The following is a 21,690-nucleotide window of genomic DNA, read 5'->3' as shown; positions in this document are numbered from 1 at the left end:
GAGATCAGGATCTCATTACGAGAAAAGATCTCGTAATTACGACATCAGGATCTCATAATTATGAGAAAAGATCTCGTAATTACGACATCAGGATCTCGTAATTACGAGAAAAGATCTCGTAATTACGAGATAAGGTGTCTAAATTTTATTTTATCAAGTGAATGCAATGCGCTTCCGTAGTTCAAAGCAACTGGTGTATCAGTTTTGCAGCATAACTACTAATACATCTCTGAGCATTATCACGATCACAACAAGTTCATCAGCCGTCGTGCTGAAGAAAAACAGGATTAAAAAAAAAAAAAATCCTCTCATGTATTACCCCCAAAACCAGAGTGTCTTCCAGGAAACAAACAGGCCTTCCAAAAGTGTTCTACTTTCAGTGTTTTCACATGTTTATGTTTCACTTTTTCCCCCCATGTCAGCCAATGTATCACCTAAAGTTGCAGTGGGTTCAAGCTGAGCTCATCGTGTTGCCGTGCTCTTCTGTGTGAATGTTTTAACTCCTTATGTGTGTGAGGTGCTGTTAAAAGAAAAGCCACATATTTAAAGGAAACCCGCCCCCCCACATCTGTCCAGTGGTGTTTGCCCCCCCACCCCCCACTCCATCTCTCTTCTTTTACAGAAGCCTTATACTTTTACTGCCCCCCTACTGGGATCCCTTGGCTCTTATTATGTTCTTATTTATGTATCCTGTTACAGATGGAAGTCATGTCAGCATCCAGTGAGGCACTCTGCCCAAACATTTCCCCCCCTCTGTTGCGCTCTCTGACTCAAGGGATGGTGGACGAGTGCTGTTTTTCTTTTCAGGTTTTCACTCTGCTTACCTCTGCAGCAGCTCCAGTTTTAACGTAGATCTGATCACGTCATTGACCCCTTTTCACTAACAGTACGCACCAGTTTGCTTATTTGCGTGGCTGTCTATTTTTTCGTGTGCGTGGGCGAATATCCACAGCACATCATTCATCAGAACGGTTTCACAATCATTAAAAGCTAAAGAAAGGTTTCACCTGCTTTACATAGCATGAATTCCACTGAGATTCATGGTTTTCAAAACACACGCACGGTCACATTCAAACCTTCAGATCATTCTGGTTCTCCTCTGTTTTGTGCAGGAGAAATGTAAAAACAGTGATGGACTGTTTAAAAGAAAGAGAACAAAGATAAAAACTGAAAAAGCAGATGATTAACCAAACCCCATCCCTCTTTCCCCCTCTCTCTCTCTCTGCAGCTCTTGGTCAGATCATGCTGTATGTGGATGGGATGAACGGCCTCATATCTCACAATGAAACAGTCCAGTGGCTTTACACCCTGGTTGGATCCAAGGTAAAGAATATGGACATTAATTTTAATGAGATCCCTGTTGAAACTACTCAGTGGATGGACTTTAAAATCAACTCAGCAGCTCCATGTGGGCGCTGACAAAGTTGAAATAAATCATATAGTTCACCACTCTGATAGGTCATACCTCACTGCTTTGACAACATGCAAGCGACTCTCCTGTCAGTGTGGTCTTCAGCCCTCTAGTGGTCAAACTGCATCATGAAACAGCATATGAGGGAACCACATTGGCCCTCTTCCATTTCCCCACTCTTTTCTGTTCTTCCTAATTGCTTCTCTGTCTTCCTGTGTAGATATTGACATAATATTTGGCATCCACATCCTTCCTAATGTTTTTTATGTGGCAGATTTCCATTAGCATTATTCATTTTGACCACAATTTTTCGATTGTTGCTTGTCCAGCATAAGCGCTGATGTGGCAGCTGTTTCACAAGTGTTAAAGTCATGATGATGGCCTCTTTAATTATGTTGATTTTTTCTCTCTGACAGAGTTGCAGCATCAGTTTTTCTTGTGCGTCACTCTCTGTCAGCAGGCTTTATTTTGAGACTCATCTCTGTTTCTGTGTTTATCATTACTCAGTTATTCTTTTAACCAAATTTTACGGCTTTGACTACAGCACAGTACATGTATGTTCCACTGAGCTGTCAGTGTCAAACAGCACTCTTATCAAACCTCTCAAGACTGTTGAAACAGGAAAAGCTGGTCTAAGACAGTGTAATTTGTGTCATTTAGTATTTCGAATTTAAAGGGCTAGCACGTACTCTCATATTGGTCTATCGTTGTTTTAAAAAAACAAAAAACAATAAAATATTCAGTTCACAGGTGAATTATGTATTATGTGGGTTTGGGTGTGTAGACTGATGCTGCTCTGTATGTTGTTTATTAATTGTGTTTTTCTTTTTATGCAGTTCCGTCTGGTGGTGAAGACGGCGCTAAAGCTACTTCTGGTGTTTGTGGAGTACACAGAGTCTAATGCCACCCTGTTGATAAAGGCTGTGAATGTCGTGGATGCCAAAAGAGGTAAGAACCTAGAGGAACCAGCCGACAGCTCAGTCAGTGGCATGAACTGAAAACACCTAACAAATGTATAGTATGTCAATATCAAACAACATCAAAACCAGTGAGTGACTTGTAGGTCATCTTTTTGAAATTGGGGATTTAGTCACTTATTCTCTACATATACACATATTTAATCCACTTGTTAGCAGATTATAGTGCACATGGTGCTATTATAGTAATTTCTGGATGTTCAAATTAATATGCAGACAGACAATTGTAAGAGAGTCCAACTTTGAACTTTGAACTTTGAAAAAATCCTTAAAACACATTTTTGTTTTCAATCCAGTAAATTTATAGAAGCCAATGGTCTCAATTTAAGACATTTTAACCAACTTTATCTGAATGAACAAATTATGAATTGCCTCTTGTCTCTGTGAAATCAGAGAAGAAGCTGTCATAAAATTCATTTAAGGGAATCATTTCCCTTCAGTTCCACTACTACGGCCACAGTGGCTTTAGTGCTGTTCAGCTGATCACAGATCAGTCTTCTGTTACACAGTAGTCAGATCAGTTGTCCTGAACGGCTCCCTAGCCATGCATGGAACGAGGTTTATTGAGACAGCCTGTAACTTCTACCTCTAGTGGGGTTCAGTTACCTGCCACTCTTAAAGCTCCACATTGTGCCGTGGCGTACAACAGGGGGGTTGAGCATCAGCCTGGGGGGGGTCAGGTATCCCTCTGCTTCGGCTCGGTCTTATCCCGTCACCTCTGCTGTTGCATAAGAGCACTAAACCTGATCCCCAGTCTCCTGATGAGAAGAAGATGGACTTGACCCTTGGGGCTGAGGCACAGAGCTGCTTCTTTCTCACTGGAGATCAGTGCCCCTGCTCCGTGTTTCCTCTCATTTTTCTGGAGGGAAACTGCTATGACTGCATTTCTCCCTGGAGAGCCATGAGATGACATAACAATTTCTGATTTTTATTGCTGCACAGTGGTGGGGCGGAAAGGTTGCAACAGTTTTTTTATTCTATAAGATCATAGTTACTTAAGACTTTTTATTATTTGCAGAAGTTTGTCTTGTGATATACAATATGTTGTCTGCTTTTTTTTGCTTCTGCAGGCACAAAACTGTGGTCAAACGTCATTGAAATCCTTGATGAGAAGGATGGTGTGGATACAGAGCTCCTGGTTTATGCAATGACCCTCATCAATAAGGTCAGGAAATATTTTCCATATTATTACTGCGCCAACTTGCAGCACAATCATTTATCTTATGTCTGAGCTGCTATTTCTCAGACCACATTTACGAAAAAAGGCAATGTGTATGTGTTTGCGTGTTTCAGACTCTGGCAGGTCTCCCAGACCAGGACTCCTACTATGACATGGTGGACTGTCTGGAGGAACAGGGCATCGAGGTCATGGCCCAGAGACACCTGAGCAGGAAGGGCACGGACCTCGACCTCGTGGAACAGTTCAACATCTACGAGGTCAGAAAGCCTTTATTACCAACCATTATCACTGAACAAAAAGCCTTAATTTGATGTTAATTAGTGTCTCACGAGAGGTCACATGACATCTGTCTCATACAGCAGAAACTAAATGACCGCCGATGTTGCTGTCTGTGAACAACATGCATGCACTATGTTTACTCAGCCTCTTTTTGCCGACTCATTGTCCCAGATGACGCTGCGTCATGAGGACGGTGATGAAACCCAATTGCCTCCCAGCGGCCGAAAGGACCGCCGACGGGCCAGTGTCGGCGGCAACAACGAAAGGCGGGGCCTGGAGAGGAGACGCAGCCGGAGACATTCGCTCCAGAACAGCAGAGGCCACGCTTCTGCCCCAGCATCACCCAGCAGCCCACACACTCACACAAGCAGCTTCCTGCCCTTCGGTGGCCAGGGTGTTGAAGACATCAGTGAAAGGTGAGGCGGGGGGAGGACAGAGAGGAGTGGAAAAGTGGAAGACGTTCAAGAGAAGAACAGAAACTTTATCCTTGCCTCCATCTTAGCTTGAACTCAGTCTGATCCTGCATCTAAAAGGTTCTGCCAGTGGGGGTTCGTTTATATTTTAAACCCTGAGAGATAACTGCCACTAAAAAGGAATCACAAATTATTCCTGGGTCCATGGAGTATTACTCATTTTCACAGGAAACAGCTTGACTGCAAGCCTTGTATTATATTTCAGTCTTGGAGAGATGTGTCTACTCCATCCAGAGCCAAAGCAGAGAATTTAATTATATAGTAATTTAAAGAAAGGCGAAGAGGAGGCCGTTGCTGCAAAGTGACATTTAAATTAATTTTCCCACTGTCAAAAACCTTCTCCTGCCACTGGTGGAAATAGGAAGCTTTTATAAACACATGATATGAGCTATCTGCTCTCTGTCTGAAGGCACACTTCCTTCACTGAGAGTGTTTTTAGCCTAAACTCCACATTGCCATCTGTTTTATATACAACAAAACCTTTGTAACTACACAAACTCAGAGAAACCACAACTGGTGATTCAGGCAAGAAGCAAATTGCAATCTTGTTTAATTATACAGTAGCTTGGACTCTGCTTTATAAAAGCACCAGAAAAACCTAGTCAGGCGGTTCCTTTTAGTGGAAATTATATTAACCCCTTATTCCACTTTTTATTACGGGTCACAAATCAGAAGACAAAAACAGAAGAAAACCTTTAAAATTCACTACAGATTACTGATTCCCAGCGCTACGTAATCCATCCCCCCATCGTTAATAACAAGCTTTTTTTTCCCTAAGTAGCAAACCCACTAATATTTCTGGTAGCACTCAGGTCTTCAGGTATACTTAAATTCAATCCAGCAGGTCATATACCAGACTAGCCTCTTCCAGTCCGCCACAGGAAATTCAAGCCGCCTTTGAAGATCACCATTTTCCATATTGTTAATGAAATCCAGACAGCCAAGAGGGATCCAAATCGCACGCTGGTCGCGGACTCATGTATGACCATGTATTCCCAGACTATCAGTCCAAACACAGACAATCCCTCCACCTCTCACACTATTGAATTATTAAACCTTATTCCCCTCAATTAAAATCACCGGGAGATGTTTTATGTGAAACATATTTTTGTTTAGAGGTTGTACTTGAATGTAGTTGTATCTGTTGCCTGTGCATATTGTACAAGAATACATCGAAACCCACTAATGTTCTCATCCACCTCACTAATATTTCTAACTCTTTCCTGACATGCATGATTCTTGTGTAACCGCTGTGTGTTGTCTCTCCTGGGCTTTTGCTGTGTGTTTTCATGTCATTGTTGTCTCTGTCCACTTTCTCTCCCCTCTCGCCTGCCTACGTCCTCCCTTCCCTCGACCCCTCCTCTCACCACAGAGAAGAGGAGGAGGACGAGGAGGAGGATGAGGAGGAGGAGGACGAGGAGGACGAGGAGGAGGAGGAGGAGGAGGAGGAGGATGATGATGAGGGGAACGAGGAGGAGGAGGAGGAAGAGGCAGATGATGAAAGTCATCCAGTCATTGAGTCCTCTAGACAGGGCGCTCACAGGTATTTTAGGCCAACTGGTTTGCCAAGAGTGACTTGCTCTCTCATTCCCCTCACATTTGCATAGTTTCTCTTTCCCTCTACCTATTTGGACTCCTACTCTCTTGTATTTTGTCATCCTAGTGTGGCTCCAGCTGTAGCAGACACTCCTAACATGTGTTTGAACTTAAAGTGTATGGCCAACATCCTCCCTAAAGCCAGTGACCCTGAAGGGCAGAGAGAATATCTCAGCGTCAAGGCCAGGACATCGTCTCCTGTGTCCGTCGCACCTAAAAAGAGGAACTTTAGTCCTTGGTGTGTTCCTCCCCAGCCCACCTGATTGTGTGTTTTTTTTTGTTGTTGTTGCTCTGAGTAGAATATCAGGCTCTCCACACCCTCAGTGTCAGTCTACACCAACCTCACCCCCTTTCTCTCCCCCTGCCCTGACCTCTCCCTCCATCCAGTGGTTTGAATCAGAGCCAGAACCAGGTGTTTGTAGGTTTCACAGAGAGTGAGAAGGGCAAGGACACAGAGAGGAGCTACAGGAGATACTATACATCCCATCCAGACCATAATTCATGTCTGGCTCTATGTAGATGACTATACATTCAGCAGAGACACATGCAAGGAGTAAAATCAGATATAGTAATACTAAAAAGTTTGATTTCTCTTTAAAATCTTTTTTCCAAATTTTGTCCCATAGAGTTATTCTTGGTCGTCATGCTTGAGCTTTGTTCCTCTCTACCTCCCTCATCCTATAAAAATGTTTTTTTGATCATAGTGGCCAGAAATGCCTTTACCTCCCATCAGATGTGATTTATGTTTCATCTGTCATCTCTAAAGATGTACTGTACCAGAAGAAGGAAGGTCATAATTACTTCCTCTTCTCAGCCGCTGGAAAGCATTATTTTACAGACGTTTGCTGCTCATCTGTCTCCCATTGTGGCTCTGCATCACAGCTAATCCATGACAAGTCAATAAATTCATTCAAAGCATTAAAGAATTCAAAGTATCAGTATTAGCCACAGCCAGCCTTCTTAGTTGGTCGAGATCTATCGTAATAACAAACAGGAAAGGAACAGCAGCTCCTCCGCATGCATCCCTGCTGCCATCTGAGCTGAAATAGTCCCCTGTTTTCTATAGAGTTGACAATGAAAAGTGATTCAGTGAAAACTTTTTTAACTATTATATTATAGTGATTAGTAGTAAGTTTATTGATTTCTAAACAGAATGTTGTGCTGGTAGGACAGACAGAGAAACTCCTGCACTGCCCCTGTCGTCAGCTTTGTCGTTGTGTGGTCTTGCAGCCCTCCTACCTTCAACTGCTGTCTCACTATCTTGTCTGTATGACTAACATTTAATTATTCTTAATCTGTGGAGTGTGTGACCTGACTGTTACTCTCTCTCTCTCTCTCTCTCTCTCTCTCTCTCTCTTTTATCTCTCACTTCCATCTTCAGTCTGGAAACAAACAACTCTCCTCCATCTTACACAGCTAGAAAGCCTTGCTGGGCTGAAAGGTAAGGCCAGGAGTCAAAAGGCCAAGTACAACAACAGTGTGCAATGGCATGAGATGTACATGTGGTAGTGCCTAGGCTTCGTGATTTACATTAGTTTCAGGGTTCGAAGCCCGATCCTGGGACCTTTCTGTGTTTGCATGTTCTCCCTGTGCCTGTGTGGGTTCTCACCAGGTTCTCCATCTTCCTCCAACAGTCTAAACACATTCACATGAGGTTAATTGGTGTCTCTAAAGAGCTCTAGGTATGAATGTGAGCATGTTGAGGTTGTTTGTCTCTATATATGTTTTCCCTGTTTTTCCCTCGCCCTTTGTCAGCTGGAGTTGGCTCCAGCCGCACCATGACAAAAAGATAGATATACATTTTCTGTCATCTTTGTTAGTGTGCTGGCTTCTTGGACAAAATGATTTTAGCATTTTGCATTTGAATTGATGAGGCCCCATAGACAAGAGTGTGTCTGGCGAAGGGATATATTTAGGAAAGATTACGTTTAGGCACGGTGCACCTGCAGGATACCCTTCAGAGTGTGATGGCACAGGAAAGCTGTTCAAATGCCTGGGGAGAAGTGCTTAAGAGCACTGTTCTTTTATTCAATTTATTCATATCTCAATGGAAACCGTCCAGCAGTATGACATTGGAATTCGCATCACATCACATCGCAGATTCTTGAAGCGCCGTCCAGCCCTCTTTTCTGTCTCTCAGTGGAAAAAATGTGTTAGGGGAGAACAAGGCATTTATTTTCCCCTTCTTTTAACAGAATCACTGCCAATGGCACTCCATACCCTGGCAGGCACCAGGCGCCTACATCACCCATCCATCGCTTCTCCAGTTCAGCGGCCTCCACCACACCAGACTCCAAAGCTGACAGGTTGGCATGTCAGCTTTTCCACAGCTAATGCAGAACACATTCTGGATATGGTTGATTAAGTGCACAAATACCCACATGAAAACACAAACCAATCTCTCAGCTTTAATAAAGCTATCACTATCTCTCTCTCCTTTGGCGCGCAGACCCAGTTTGGGGGGCTTGCTGACTTCATCATACAGACAGCATCAAGAATCGCTGGCCGCGGAGAGGGAGCGGAGACGCGTAGAAAGAGAAGAGCGTCTGCAGAGAATCGAAAGAGAGGAGAGAAATCGCTTCAAGTCAGTCTCAAACAATATAACACCTCATATCAAAGAGAATAATTCTTTACTTTGCGACCATAGGCAGCTGTACAGCAAATGAAGACATGTTGACATACGTCATTTTTAGAAGCAGGTGGCTGCTGCTTCGACTCAAGAGGGAACCTCACATATCTCCCATGAGTCTGATTAAAGCTTGGCTGTATTTTTTTATGATGATCATTAGATGTACTGAGTCACAGCAGAAAGACTCTGCAGAAGTAAAAGTTCAGCTCATGTGTCTTGTCTCAGATACAGGTCCTCAATTGACTCTTTATTGTTCCTCTCTGGTTCTGTTTCTGTCTTTCTGTCTCAGTCGAGATTATGTGGACAAGATGGAAGAAGCAAGACAAGCCAGACAGGATAGGTGAGTGTTTTATTTCATGGTTTCACATATTCACAATAATGCTAAATAATAATAATAATAATAATAATAAAATACTAAGAAGGTTTTTAAATGCTTTGAGATCGTTTTCGAAAATTGATAGCAGATGTAATGTGAGTTGCACTCGCCTCAAACTGACTTATAGTTGTTAGGGCCTCTTCAGGCCTGCTCACCATTAAGACGTCCCAGTGTTAACAGGACAAGTGTGTAATTGTGTTTTTCCATGGATGTCGTGTGGTTATCTGCCTCTAACCGTGTCCGAGTGTGTGAGAGTCTGCGTGCACAAAATGACTCATAGCTCATAGCTCATTCCTATGCCCTCACCTTCTTCACCCCTGTGGACTGGATCATGCGTCTCATGTACTTTTCAAGAATGTGTGAACTGAGATCAGCTAACAAAAATGTTTAACATAAACATTTTGGGCCACTTCATTAAAGAAAGATGTCAATTGTCATCATCATTTGAGCTCTTTAGTAATGGGATTACAGCTCAATTTTCCATAATTGCATGCAAACATGTCCGAAATGCGAACAACATAAATGCTGATATTATGGCTATTATTTCCTAAAAACCCAGCTGATACTTTCACCATTGTCTAATTGAGCCTTCATATCTCTAAAATATCATCTCACTAGTTGTTTGTTGAGTGTACTGAGTTTCTCCCTCATTATACCACAACAATCGGATGTCTGAGCTGAGATTTAAACAGCTGTAAACCTCAGCATACACCTAAACGTCTGAAAGCTACATTGTGTCGCTGCAGGTACAAGGCGGTGGAGAGGCTAGCTGCCGAGGAGTTTGAGCGGGAGCGGCCCCGAGCACCGACAAAAGGACGGACTGAGATCACTTTGTGTTTGAGCTCCAACCCTGCCAGCCGCTCAGCGTCTCGTTGCGCCACACCGTCATCCATCATCTCATCAGAAGACACCGTCAGCACTGCACAGACATCAGGTAAGAGAGGACGGGTGGGTTCGCCAACCATGTCTTCATCATCATCAGTAACCGGGTCACATGAACATGAATGGACTGTGATGTTGGTCTACGGCCCTGGCAAAGATTAAACTAGTCCTGGCATTAACCTTTTGACAGGTGATGATAACATAGAAATTAGATCCTGCTGCATTGATGAAAAGAGTTATTGAGAATAATAACTTGACTCTGATATTTCATCATATTTTGGTGTATAACGGTGTCTAACGATGGTGAAAAGAAGGTGGTGTGCATACACGTATTTTCCAATCCCCAGATTTTGAAATTGATGTAATGAGGTTCAGATTAGAGGGAGTTAATGATCTGATTAATTGATCTAATTTCTGTCTTATAGATTTGATGTGTCTTATTTTTCTGAAGAAAACTTGAAGATCGAGGCATTTTTTCCTCAGAAACTGTAAAGTTGTTATTCTTGTGTTGAATAGTCGTGAGTCATGGTCACAGACTTTACTTTAATGACTCATTGTGAATTACTTCCGCAGTCTTATACAATCTCTAAGAGCAATTAAGGATATGTCAGGAAGCAATTTAAAAGCAGTTTTAATTAGAAGACGATCAGATAATGTAAAGACACATGACCAAAGTATTTAAAGTAACATTATTCTTCCACGTTGTTTTGATTTCTCTTCCTGGAACAGACCACATGTCAGAGCCAAACCTTGACCCACAGACCAGAACCAAAAGTCCAGCGCCAGAGTTAACAGTATCACAACCTCCCCCCACACCTCCCCCCGAGCCAGAAACGCAGCAGACTGAGACAGAGTCGCCAGCGGAGACAGAGGATGTTGCTGAGTCTGAGCAGAATGTAGTGGCAGAGCCGGCGTCAGATGACCAGTCGAGCATGGAGCAGGAAGAGAGGAGAGAGCAGGAGAGGCTGGAGGAGGAGGAGCAGGAGCAGCACGAGGATGAGGCAGCGGATGAGGCAGCGGTGGAAGAGCAGGTAGAGGATGAGGTAGCTGATGTAGCAGAGGTGGGAGAGGCAGATGTGGAGGTGGAGGTGGATGTGGATGTGGAGTTAGAGGAGGAATGTGAGAAGGAGCAGCCGACGGAAAGGGATGTAGAGGACAGTGTACTGCTGAGTGAGAAGGAGAGACAGAATGAGGAAGTGAATGAAAAAGACAACTGCTCTGCATCCAGCATTTCCTCAACGAGTAGCACTCTGGAGAGGGAGGAGCGGGAGGAGAAGCTCACCAGTGACAGTGAAGCAGGTATGATTGGTGTTAATTCATTCACTTATTTTATTAATCAACTATGTTTTTTTCCTCTAAATATCAAAGTTGTTTCCATATCAACAGGCCAATGGACTCAGTGCATTAAAGACGCAGATGTGAACGACCAGTGCAGCAAAATTCTCAACAGCAAGCGCTTCATGCTGGACATGCTCTATTCTCAGACGACCACCAGCAAGGACGAGGGGAACGTGGGAGAAACAGAGAAAGACAAATGTAAATGTGAGAAGGAGACGGAGGTCGGTGACTCCTCTGTGGCCAGTCTGGCCAGCAGGATCTCCACGCTGGAGGCTCACAGACAGGCCAGAGAAGAAAATGTGAAAAAAGTGGAGGTGGCACACTTGGACAACCAGGGCAGCGTCCGAGCAGTGGCAGAGAAGTTTGGAGATTTGGTCAAAGGTTTATCATCTCCTCTCGAGGTGGAGGCTTCCAAAGAGCAGCAGCAGCAGCAGCAGCAGCAGAGTGACAAATCATCAACGGCTGCCTCCTCAGCGTTACCTCCTAAGAAAGAGTCCGATTATATCTGGGATCAGCTAATGGCGGCGCCCCGGGAGCTGAAGATCAAAGAAATGGACTTCACAGACCTGAGGGACGAGGATGACTTGGATATTTTAGACATGGACAATGTGATGGGGTCAGGTGACCTGATACCACCGCCTCCGCCTCCACCGTGCAACGGCCCCCTGCCACCACCCCCACCGCTCTTTGGGTGCCCCCCGCCTCCCCCCATGCCCGGCAAAATGATGCCGCCCCCACCGCCGTTCATGGCCCCTATCCCTCCACCCTCCCCTCAGCTCTTTCGGGGGGAGGCGCCCCTCTTCCAGAAGAAGAAGAAGACCATCCGTCTCTTCTGGAACGAGGTGCGTCCTGTGGACTGGCGGTGCAAGAGCCATAAATTCTGTAAAGAGTCCCTCTGGTCCAAACTGGACCCAATTAAACTGGACACATCCAAGCTGGAACAGCTGTTTGAGACCAAATCCAAGGAGCTGCCTGTCACGAAGGTAAATTACTGTTGTACTGCTGCTACAGTAGAACCATTCAGTGTTAACATACGCTTTAGAGGAAACCAGGTTTTTTTTTCTGCACTTCTGATTTGCTTGTAATAACTCATGGGGTGTCACACGGGGTCAAGTAAGTATTTAAACCACTTCTCTCTATCAGTGAGACAGTAGAGTCCTCCTTAACAGGGGATAGCAGACATGAATAGGAAGTGTTATTGGCAAAATAAGACTAAAAATGACAAACACAGATATCTTCACTTGTCTTAATGACCCCCTGTAGCATCGCCATCAGGGCATAATTTCTCATTCACATTCCCATCACTATCAGTAATGAATCCCCCCACCAACCACCCAACCCCAGCCCATCCTCATCATTTCCACATGCATAAAAACCTGTAGAAATCCCCTTGCCTATAATAACATTGCTTCTTCCATCACTACTCTCACCTCAACTTGGCTCATTTTTTAAAACCCTCATTCGTCTTTTTGCTCAATGTATCCATTCACTTTGTTTTCTGGTGCAGTGAGACGTGCAAGCCTTCAGGTAATCAAGTAAAACAGAAAACACCACTATTATGGTGGAAGGAACTCAAGATGCTGTTTTTCTCATTTGCATTTTATGAAAAGTGGCTTTGTTTCACACGTTTTTTTGTGTAGTACATCTTAAAACTATTATCAGCCACTTCCACTCCAACACGCAACGTTTTGTATCTCTCATAGAAAGCAGCTGTTGATGGCAAACGACACGAAATCATCGTCCTGGATTCGAAACGAAGCAACGCTATAAACATCGGCTTGACTGTTTTACCCCCTCCTCGTACAATCAAAACTGCTATCCTCAACTTTGATGAGTATGCACTAAACAAGGAAGGTATCGAGGTAAGCATTTCATTCAACTCAAGATACATGCTGTACATTTGAATTTGCATTGTAAAAGCGACGTCCAGTGCGCTTACATACAATGACAGCCATTGAAGCTCACTGGGTCCAAAATAAACATGGCTTTCTTGAATGATATTTACCCAGCACACCAAAATACACTGTCGGATTTCCCCAAACAAGAGCAATTTTAACTCATCTAGATGGGATCGCCCACAATGTTGACATATCATGTGATTTTTCCGGCGGCATGGCTGGATTTTTGGTCGATCTCATGTAATTAATCACAGTGGCGATTAAAGGATCGCTCCACATGCATATTTTCAACTGGTTTTAAAAACCATACCATAGACGTTTGAAGGACTTCACATCAGCAGATAATGATGGATGTTGCATCCCTCTGGTATTATATAACCTGCAGTTTTCAGAGGTCCTCCTTGACTTGGTTTTCAGCAGAGAGGAGTATTTCTCTCCACCTTTTTGTCTCTGGAGGTATTTTCAGCCAGACAACAAAAGTGAGGTTGAAAGTTCAGATGTCACAATTTTGTGGGAAAGCTGGAAACATCTTAGATAAACAGAACTAGAAATGTCAGAGACGGTTTGTTTCCTCTCCATCTCTGTGATTTACTCTCGGACATGTAAAAAAACTTTTTTTACACAGACTCTGAAATGCTTTTGATATGCCTGATGAATGATCCTATGAGCCGGCTTCTTTTCCCTTCCCATCCTCTAATTTCTTTCTTCGTCTCCAAGAAAATCCTGACGATGATCCCCACAGAGGAAGAGAAGCAGAGGATCCAGGAGGCTCAGCTGGTCAACCCTGATATTCCCCTGGGCAGCGCTGAACAGTTCCTTCTCACCCTCTCCTCCATCACCGAGCTGTCTGCTCGCCTGCAGCTGTGGGCATTCAAGATGGACTATGAGCTTATTGAGAAGGTCAGACACATTCCTGCTCACTCTAATCACATGCAGACACATCACACTTTAAAGGGGCTGGGGAGGTTGTAAGTCATAAGTCTTTTTATTTCCAACTTTACAATATGCAATGCATGCTATCATAAATTAAAGGAGGTTTTAGGAAATATACTTAGTTGCTTTCTTGCCAGGAGTTAGACAAGAAGATCGATAATACTGTCAGGTCTGTATGTTAAATATGAAGCTACAGCCGGCAGCTGATGAGCTTAGTTTAGCGTAACGACAAGAACCAGGGGGAACCAGTTTGCCAGGTTCTTTTTTTATTTATACAGAAGAGTTAGGAAAATACTTTTAATCTTATACTGTGTGGGACTATTTTGGGGGGCAGTGCTGCTAATCTAATTATCTAAAAAGCGCATAAACCCACTGGGATAGTACAACATTTTGGCAAATTGACCCATTGCCATAATCCTTATAGTTTTAGGAGTAGGTTCGTTAATCGTTACCATTAATTGTCGGTGCAAGCTATTTTTAGAACAGCGGAGCAGAGCTACACTACGGAGGCTCATGGGATTTCTTGGTTTCCCTCATCAAACTCATCAAATACACAATCCAACAACTCCAAAACGCTCTCGTGGACAAGTTGTGACCTGCACATTCACCACACTATAAGATAATAACGGAACGTTACGAGACAGAGTTGTTTTCGAGGTAAATTCATGCAAAACCACTGATGCGCCTGCCTGTCGGGGGCAGTTTTCGGCAAGCAGTCTCTGCAAACAGGTAAGGTAACAAACCTAGTCCTAAAACTATAGGGATTATGGCAATGGGCCAATTTGCCAAAATGTTGAACTATCCCTTTTTTAAATTTTAGTTTTCATCGGCTTTCTGTGTCCACAGAGATTGAGAGGAGCCTGAAGAGGTGAGTGTTGGTATTGTCCTTCTTGACTGTGTTTTTTATGCTATTGCAGGAGGTGGCAGAGCCTCTGCAGGACCTTAAGGAGGGGATGGATCAGTTAGAGAAAAACAGGACACTCCGCTACATCTTGACCACATTGCTGGCCATTGGAAATTTCCTCAATGGCACTAATGTGAGTAACCCTCAAACCATTTATGGCTTTAAGGTTCCTTCTCTTTTCACTCTCTCTCCCTCTGTGTCTTTCAACCGCTTCCTCCATTTCCTCCCAGGCTCCTCCTCCCTCCCCCCGACTCCCCCGCAAACATATTTATTTGGCAGGGATAACAGTGGACTCTGTGTGTAGAAGAATGTGCTGCCTGACTGTCTGCAGCAGACACTGTCCTTCTACAGTAAAAATGCTTGTCAAGGATTCGGCTGAACCTGGCTCCGTCTGTCCATCTGTCTGAGAGAGGAAAAAAAGGGGGAGGGAGGTTGTGTGATTGTGCGATTGTGCATTTGCTGGAAGTGTGTCTGTGTGTGTTTGTCTGGCTGCTCTTGTGTGAACTTGCATCTGTGTCTCTAAATGTTTTTTTTCTTTCCGCCGCCTCACTGTGTGATGGGGGGGTTCTGTGTTTCTGCAGCCTCGCGTGTGCTTTCCTGTGCATGCATGTGTGTAAGTCTACGTATGAGTGAACGTCTGGGATATGAGAGCCAAACATGCAAAAGGGAAACATAAGTCATCAACATCAAAACAAGTAGTTCCCGTAAATAATGGCTGCATTTATATTTTGCAGTAAGCCATTTAAATCTGGCATAAGAACAAAGGAGATCCTGTTGGGATTATGTCTTTCATGATACGTTCAGCCTTTTGTTTTTTCTTTTTTTAGCTTCGCTGTGGTGTGTAGCAGAGCAGTCGTTCAGCACTGAAGTAGATTGTGGTTTCTGATAATCACAGCCTAATGAATCTACATATCTACTCTGCGCACACCATTGAGCCCTTTTTTTTTTTTGTCTGCGCCAAAAAGGAAATTCGCTGCAATTTGGTCTTCGAGTCAGGGGCTCTTGATTTCTAATTTCAGACATGTTGTTTCCATCCCACATTCTGAGCTGTGTTGCTGTGTGTGTGCATGCATCTGTAGGCTAAAGGCTTTGAGCTGAGCTACTTGGAGAAAGTCCCGGAGGTGAAGGACACGGTCCATAAGCAGTCCCTGCTGCACCACGCCTGCTCCATCGTGGTGGAGAAGTTTCCAGACAGCACCGACCTCTATTCTGAGATAGGAGCTGTCACCCGCTTGACGAAGGTCGGCCTCACTTACTTCTCAGAAACTCTTTAAACAGGATCAGTCTGTGCTTGTATACACACTATTAATAGCAGTGATCACCAAATGAAGAGTCCTCCTTTGTTGCCAGGTGGACTTTGACCAGCTTCAAGACAATCTGGCCCAGATGGAGCGAAAGTGCAAAGCATCATGGGATCACCTCAAGGTCATTGCGAAACACGAGATGAAACCGGCGTTGAAACAAAAGATGTCCGACTTCCTCAAAGACTGTGCAGAGAGAATTATTATTCTGAAGATTGTACATAGAAGAATTATCAACAGGTACATTCAGGTGTAGAGCAAACGCCTCCAAGTTAAATATCACATTTATTAAATACATTTTCAGATACGTATATTTACATCAGGTTCACTTTCCATGTTCCATGTTTATCCTCTGTAATTTCTGTGACTTTTTGAAGCACGTTTAAAACATCTTCTCCACCAAAGGATCCCTGATGTGATGTTTCTCTACACATCTGCAGGTTTCATGCTTTTCTGCTGTTCCTGGGCCATCCGATATACGCGGTACGTGAAGTCAGCATTCATCGCTTTAGCAAGATCCTGAGTGAATTTGCCCTGGAGTACCGCACAACGAGAGAGCGTGTGCTGCAACAGAAACAGAAGAGGGCCAACCACCGAGAGAGGAACAAGACCAGGGGAAAAATGATAACAGATGTAAGTGGTCTTCACCACGGGCAGCAGTCACATGAATACTTTCTCCATTTCCTGATCTCAGTCTTTGTTTAGTTAGCGTTCTCTCAATTCTATGAAACAATACGAGCGATCCCTCGACACTGGTTATATTCTTAATCTGGTTAAAGCGCCGAACGTGGTCATTTACGACAGACACGGCATAGATTAATAATGACATCAGCATAGTTCCTCAGTGCTCACATGTTTAGGTTACTGTAACAACAATCAGTGAGTTGTTTTTAGTGTATCCCATTCTGTAGCTGCAGCAGGCTAAGAAAGGCCAGAGCAAATACCTCCCTGCATGATTAAAATCCCTTAAACCCAGAGGAGTCAGCTGGTCAGAGCGGACTCCACAGCGAGCCTTGGCAGGGGCCCCTCAGCCTTCAAAGGGACTCTAATTCAATCACTGTGTGAAAATTCAAACCCTTGGATGTCCCTGAGGGAGAAATAACAAGACCCACACCTTAACCACACTCTTACAAAGGTGTCCAGTCAGATATGCTCTCTTGTTCTATACCGTGTACATCTGCAGTGTTTTTTTTGTGTGTTTTTTTACAGGGGCGTGGAGGGGTGGGGGGGGGGTCATTTGATGTTTAAAGGAGTAGTTTAGCATTTTGTGAAACACTTGTATTTCTTACCAAGAGAGAGTTAGATGAGAAGATTGATGCAGCACTGTTGTCTGTTCAAAACGACCTTGGAATCAGTGCCTGGTGATCATCTTAGTTTAGCATAAAGCTGACAGATAAACCTACCAGTAACCTTCACATAAAACCACAAAATTATTTAACTTTAATTTATTATCATTATTATTGTACTGATGAAACGAGACTTTATAAATATGCTTTAGGCTTTTTCCCCTCCTTTACAGTCTGGATAAAGCTCATTCATACCATTCATACCAAGCATCTCTATGTGCCTCCTCCCACACTGTGTACACAAACAAGTATGTGTTGTTATTTTAAGCTTTTAGACATCATTGTTGTGTCTGTGTCAGAATGTGTGTGTGTGTGTATTATATATATATTTTCCATGCCATGTATTGGGACTAATCGGACTGTGACCGAGGACGTCAGTTTAGTGGGCGGTCCTTCAGTGTGTGTTCACAATGATACTGTATACTGTATGTCCACATGTTGCCCAGGCCACCACATCTGTCTGAGATATCTCAAATGTGTCCTCAAATGGGACTGATGTTAATAATGCTTAGTGTGAGCAAAACCAAAGGGTGGTATGAGTCCAATTATCTAAGTTTTTACATGAAAGCAAATAAGTTTATTTTAAAAATGCTGAACAATGGGCTTTATGCACAGCTCCACTACTTCCTGAAATAAGCCAGCTCGTTTATTTCCTGTCTTACTTTATTGGACCAACTGATTAATCCAGGTGTGCCTGACCATTGTTGTGAGGTCAGACACACCTGGATTAATCAATTGGTCCAATAATTTCAGGAAGTAGTGGAGCTGTGCATAAAGCCCATTCTTTCATCATTTATAAACCAAGGGCTATCTGTCTAGCGCACTCTTTTACAACACACCTCACTGCTTCTTTTTTTCCATTTCCTTCATCTCTGTAGAGTGAGGATGACGATGATAGTGAGGTAGGGGAAGTAACAAAGTGCATGTGAACTCTGTGTGGTGACTAACTTTCAACCAGGTTGTGCTGTCGCAACTTGGGACAATAACTGGTGTATTCATTTGGATTAACAAAGGACAAGTCTTTGGTAAGACTGACAGGTTCCATGTGTGTGCAAGTCCACATGAATGAGGAAGCTCGATGGTGATGACAGGGAGAGAAAAAAAGGTGGTTGCATGATGTTGGCTGAAGTGTTGAGTGAACCTCTCTTGGAGGAGCCGCAGTTACTTCCTGGTAGAGAGTAATTGACCTCAGGAGGACTTGAAGCTGAACTCTTGAACTCGGCATGTCTGTAGTAAGAAAAAGGGAGGATCATGACTCTTTTTTTTGTCACAAAATTAATGTATATGTGGAAAATGGGACTCAGCTGGATGGAAAGTGTTGTTTAACATGTTTGATATTCACACCATAACCTTACAGATCTTCCTCAATACTGAATGTACCAGAGCATGGAGCTGAGTTTGAGCATGGTATCCTATGAGTCTAATATCAGCTTTTTGTAATCATGTCTGTCCCGCTCCCGTCCATATGCAGAGTGGTAAATTTGGCAGTGCCCCATCAGACACGCAGGAGAGCCAGCCTCAGGGTATCCAGTATGCTGAAGATGCAGCTGAACATGAGAACATGAAGGCCGTGCTGAAGAGCAGTCTGCAGGGCGGAGAGAGTGGGACGTCCACGGTGCCGGGCCTGCGTACACGCACCAGAGCTGGCAGCACCAGAGGTCAGTCTCATAAACATGTTATACTATTACAGCCCGCTACGTAGCTTCTTATATTAATACCATCATCCATTCAATCGATGGTATTTTTAGACATGCTAGCAGCGGGCCACCGGTAATGTCTGTGCGTCAGGCTGTCGGACACTTTGGCTTGTGAAGTCGTGTTAAGTACAAAGCACCTCTGCGCTCACAGCTACAGCTCCTTATCCATCCCGATCTTACTCTTCAGGGCGTATTCCCCCATGGTGCTCTGGCAGCGACGACCCGGTGAACTGCACAGACGACAACGCTGATGAGATCATGGAGAGGATCGTCAGGTCAGCCACTCAGGGGCCCAGCCAGCGGGCGCAACCCCGAGAGAGGAGGCGTTCTCGAGCCAACCGAAAATCATGTGAGTCATGTGTATGAAACTGAGCGGTTGGTAACGGTAACACAAAAAAAGCTATTATTTATTACAACTGACCATATTTTTCTCCCTGTGTGTACAGTGAGAAGGACACTGAAGAACGGTTTGACTTCAGAGGAGGCCAACGCTCTTGGCTTGTCCAGTGGTCCAGAGATGCAGGTGTGAGCTGGGCCTGGATCCCACTGGACATTCAGACGTCTGGAAGTCCTTTCACTGCCCTCGCCCTCCAACCTGGCAGCCCACTGCACTCCACCTTGGCACTAAAACTCCACCCCCTCCTCTAGCTTTGATGAGTTGATCTCATCCTCATACGTTTGGTTTACATAGGCTTGACGCAAGTGCTTCCTGAAGAGAGTGGATAAAAGGCCGAATAGTTTTTTTTTGGTTTTTTTTTTATTTGGGCCCAGAGAGAGCAGAAACAAAAAGCAGAAGAAGAAAAGAAAGCTTCTTCTGTTGCTGGATAGACATCGATGATCTGCACTCACAAGGCTTGATCACCATCATCCTTGGAATCTGACATTGCTCACAAATACCCACGCAAAAGTGTTTTTTTGTTTTGTTTTGTTTTATAGCCAAGGGTATTGAAAGAGTCAGCAGTGCATATGCTTCAATCTCAGTGGCCTTGACTGAACCCAGAGGACTAGAAGTGTGGTACAGACACTAAAATCTCCACTAACTGTTTGCTTGGGTTTTAGTGTCAGCCCTGCAGCTTTAGTGACAAATTGAAGTGAAAGACATTTCATCTATTGTATAGATGGCATTGTGCAGAGGGTTATTCTGTTATATACTACTGTGGTAGTTTTGTGTTTCTATTCATTTTTGCTCAAGAAGGTGCTCAAATAAGGAACAATTGCACTGGATGTAAAAGTTTGGTATCAATGGAATGTGAAATCCTCGACACTGATGAACCACTCTGACATCTGAATCTGAAAACATGCTCAACAGTTTTACCAGCAATTTACAGTAGCACAGTTTTTAATGTTTAATCCGAATCTACAGATTCAAAGGCAGGTGTGCATTAGTTTACTGGGCGAGAATGAGACGGTGCAAATATTTGTAAAGATCACGAGGAGACGGAGAATGTTTCTGCGGTAAAGACTGGTGATACCACTAGCTTCAGTCTAATGCTCATCACGCAAACTTTTCTCTTTTTTTTTTTTTTAGCTTAAACCGGGACAAAATTTGTATCATGTGACCTATTCTCACTTAGAGACTGAACAGTTGACAGGGGACAGCTTGAGGAAGGCGGGCACAATGTTACATACAGGTGAGCGATCTTTGGAAGAGTTTATGTAGTTTTATTTTGTAGAAACAATGAGCTGCACATTTCAGAGTGCCTTTCAGAGACAGTTATTTATTACAACGTTTTCAGGGACATATAAAAAAAATCAAGAAAATGTTACTACAGATGTGCGGTCTGTGAGGGGTGAGACGATCATTTTGCAATCATTCGTGAGCTGTGATTTATTTTCACCCGGTGTTTTTAAACTCGTCTTCTGTTCAGTTTTCTGTTGTTGTTTTTTCCCCCTGCATTATATCTTGGATCAAGTAGTTCGTTATGAAGCTTTAAAATATTTATAACAACTTAGGGGTTTGGTTATGCACATTAGCCGTATCCTGTTGCCTTACTGTAGAATACAGGCTTGCGTTGTTCCACTATAGTTGAGATCTAGGTCAAATATATCAATTAAAAGTAGATCAGACCAAATTAACGTGTAGTTGAACCTGCATCACTGGAGATCTCGCTTTGTCATCTACAAGACATGTAAAGTATTCCTTCATTATTTAACTATGAATGTGAACATCAGGGGTTTCATGATAATTAGATATATGAACGCACATAAAATATCCATAATTTATCTATTTTAAAATGTGTTAATCTGTATTGAGCTGAATAAGGAGAAGCCCGCAGTTCAACCTTGCAATCATGTGGGTATGCTTTTAACTATAGATGAGCTCACTGTGCTTTTGATTCATTTGGAACGGCCTTGGCTACACAACAACCGAATAATTTCAGTTGACATCACGGCTCGCGAGATGCAAGGTAACTCTTATCCAATCGCAAAATTTTTCACTGTGATATGGAAACATAGCCATTGAGAAAAA

At 43.5% G+C, this 21,690-nt stretch overlaps 1 protein-coding gene across 1 annotated transcript in view; it reads left to right on the top strand.

The window, feature by feature from the left end:
* Positions 1-21,423, top strand: part of fhod3b (formin homology 2 domain containing 3b) — an 87,111-nt gene extending 65,688 nt beyond the window's left edge. Inside the window, 24 exon segments of the mRNA XM_083989090.1 lie at positions 1,229-1,323; positions 2,248-2,359; positions 3,459-3,553; positions 3,682-3,825; positions 4,019-4,263; positions 5,693-5,924; positions 5,928-6,154; positions 7,298-7,357; positions 8,112-8,222; positions 8,366-8,500; positions 8,835-8,885; positions 9,668-9,855; positions 10,545-11,102; positions 11,190-12,124; positions 12,845-13,003; positions 13,757-13,939; positions 14,890-15,009; positions 15,956-16,117; positions 16,227-16,417; positions 16,618-16,810; positions 18,402-18,425; positions 18,995-19,181; positions 19,408-19,569; positions 19,667-21,423. Coding sequence (XP_083845216.1) covers positions 1,229-1,323; positions 2,248-2,359; positions 3,459-3,553; positions 3,682-3,825; positions 4,019-4,263; positions 5,693-5,924; positions 5,928-6,154; positions 7,298-7,357; positions 8,112-8,222; positions 8,366-8,500; positions 8,835-8,885; positions 9,668-9,855; positions 10,545-11,102; positions 11,190-12,124; positions 12,845-13,003; positions 13,757-13,939; positions 14,890-15,009; positions 15,956-16,117; positions 16,227-16,417; positions 16,618-16,810; positions 18,402-18,425; positions 18,995-19,181; positions 19,408-19,569; positions 19,667-19,749 — 4,652 coding nt within the window. The 3' untranslated portion in view covers positions 19,750-21,423.
* The last annotated feature ends 267 nt before the right edge of the window (positions 21,424-21,690 follow it).

The sequence above is a fragment of the Trachurus trachurus genome (assembly GCF_905171665.1).
Source record: "Trachurus trachurus genome assembly, chromosome: 16".
NCBI lineage: Eukaryota > Metazoa > Chordata > Actinopteri > Carangiformes > Carangidae > Trachurus > Trachurus trachurus.
This window is presented reverse-complemented; position numbering and strand designations above follow the sequence as displayed.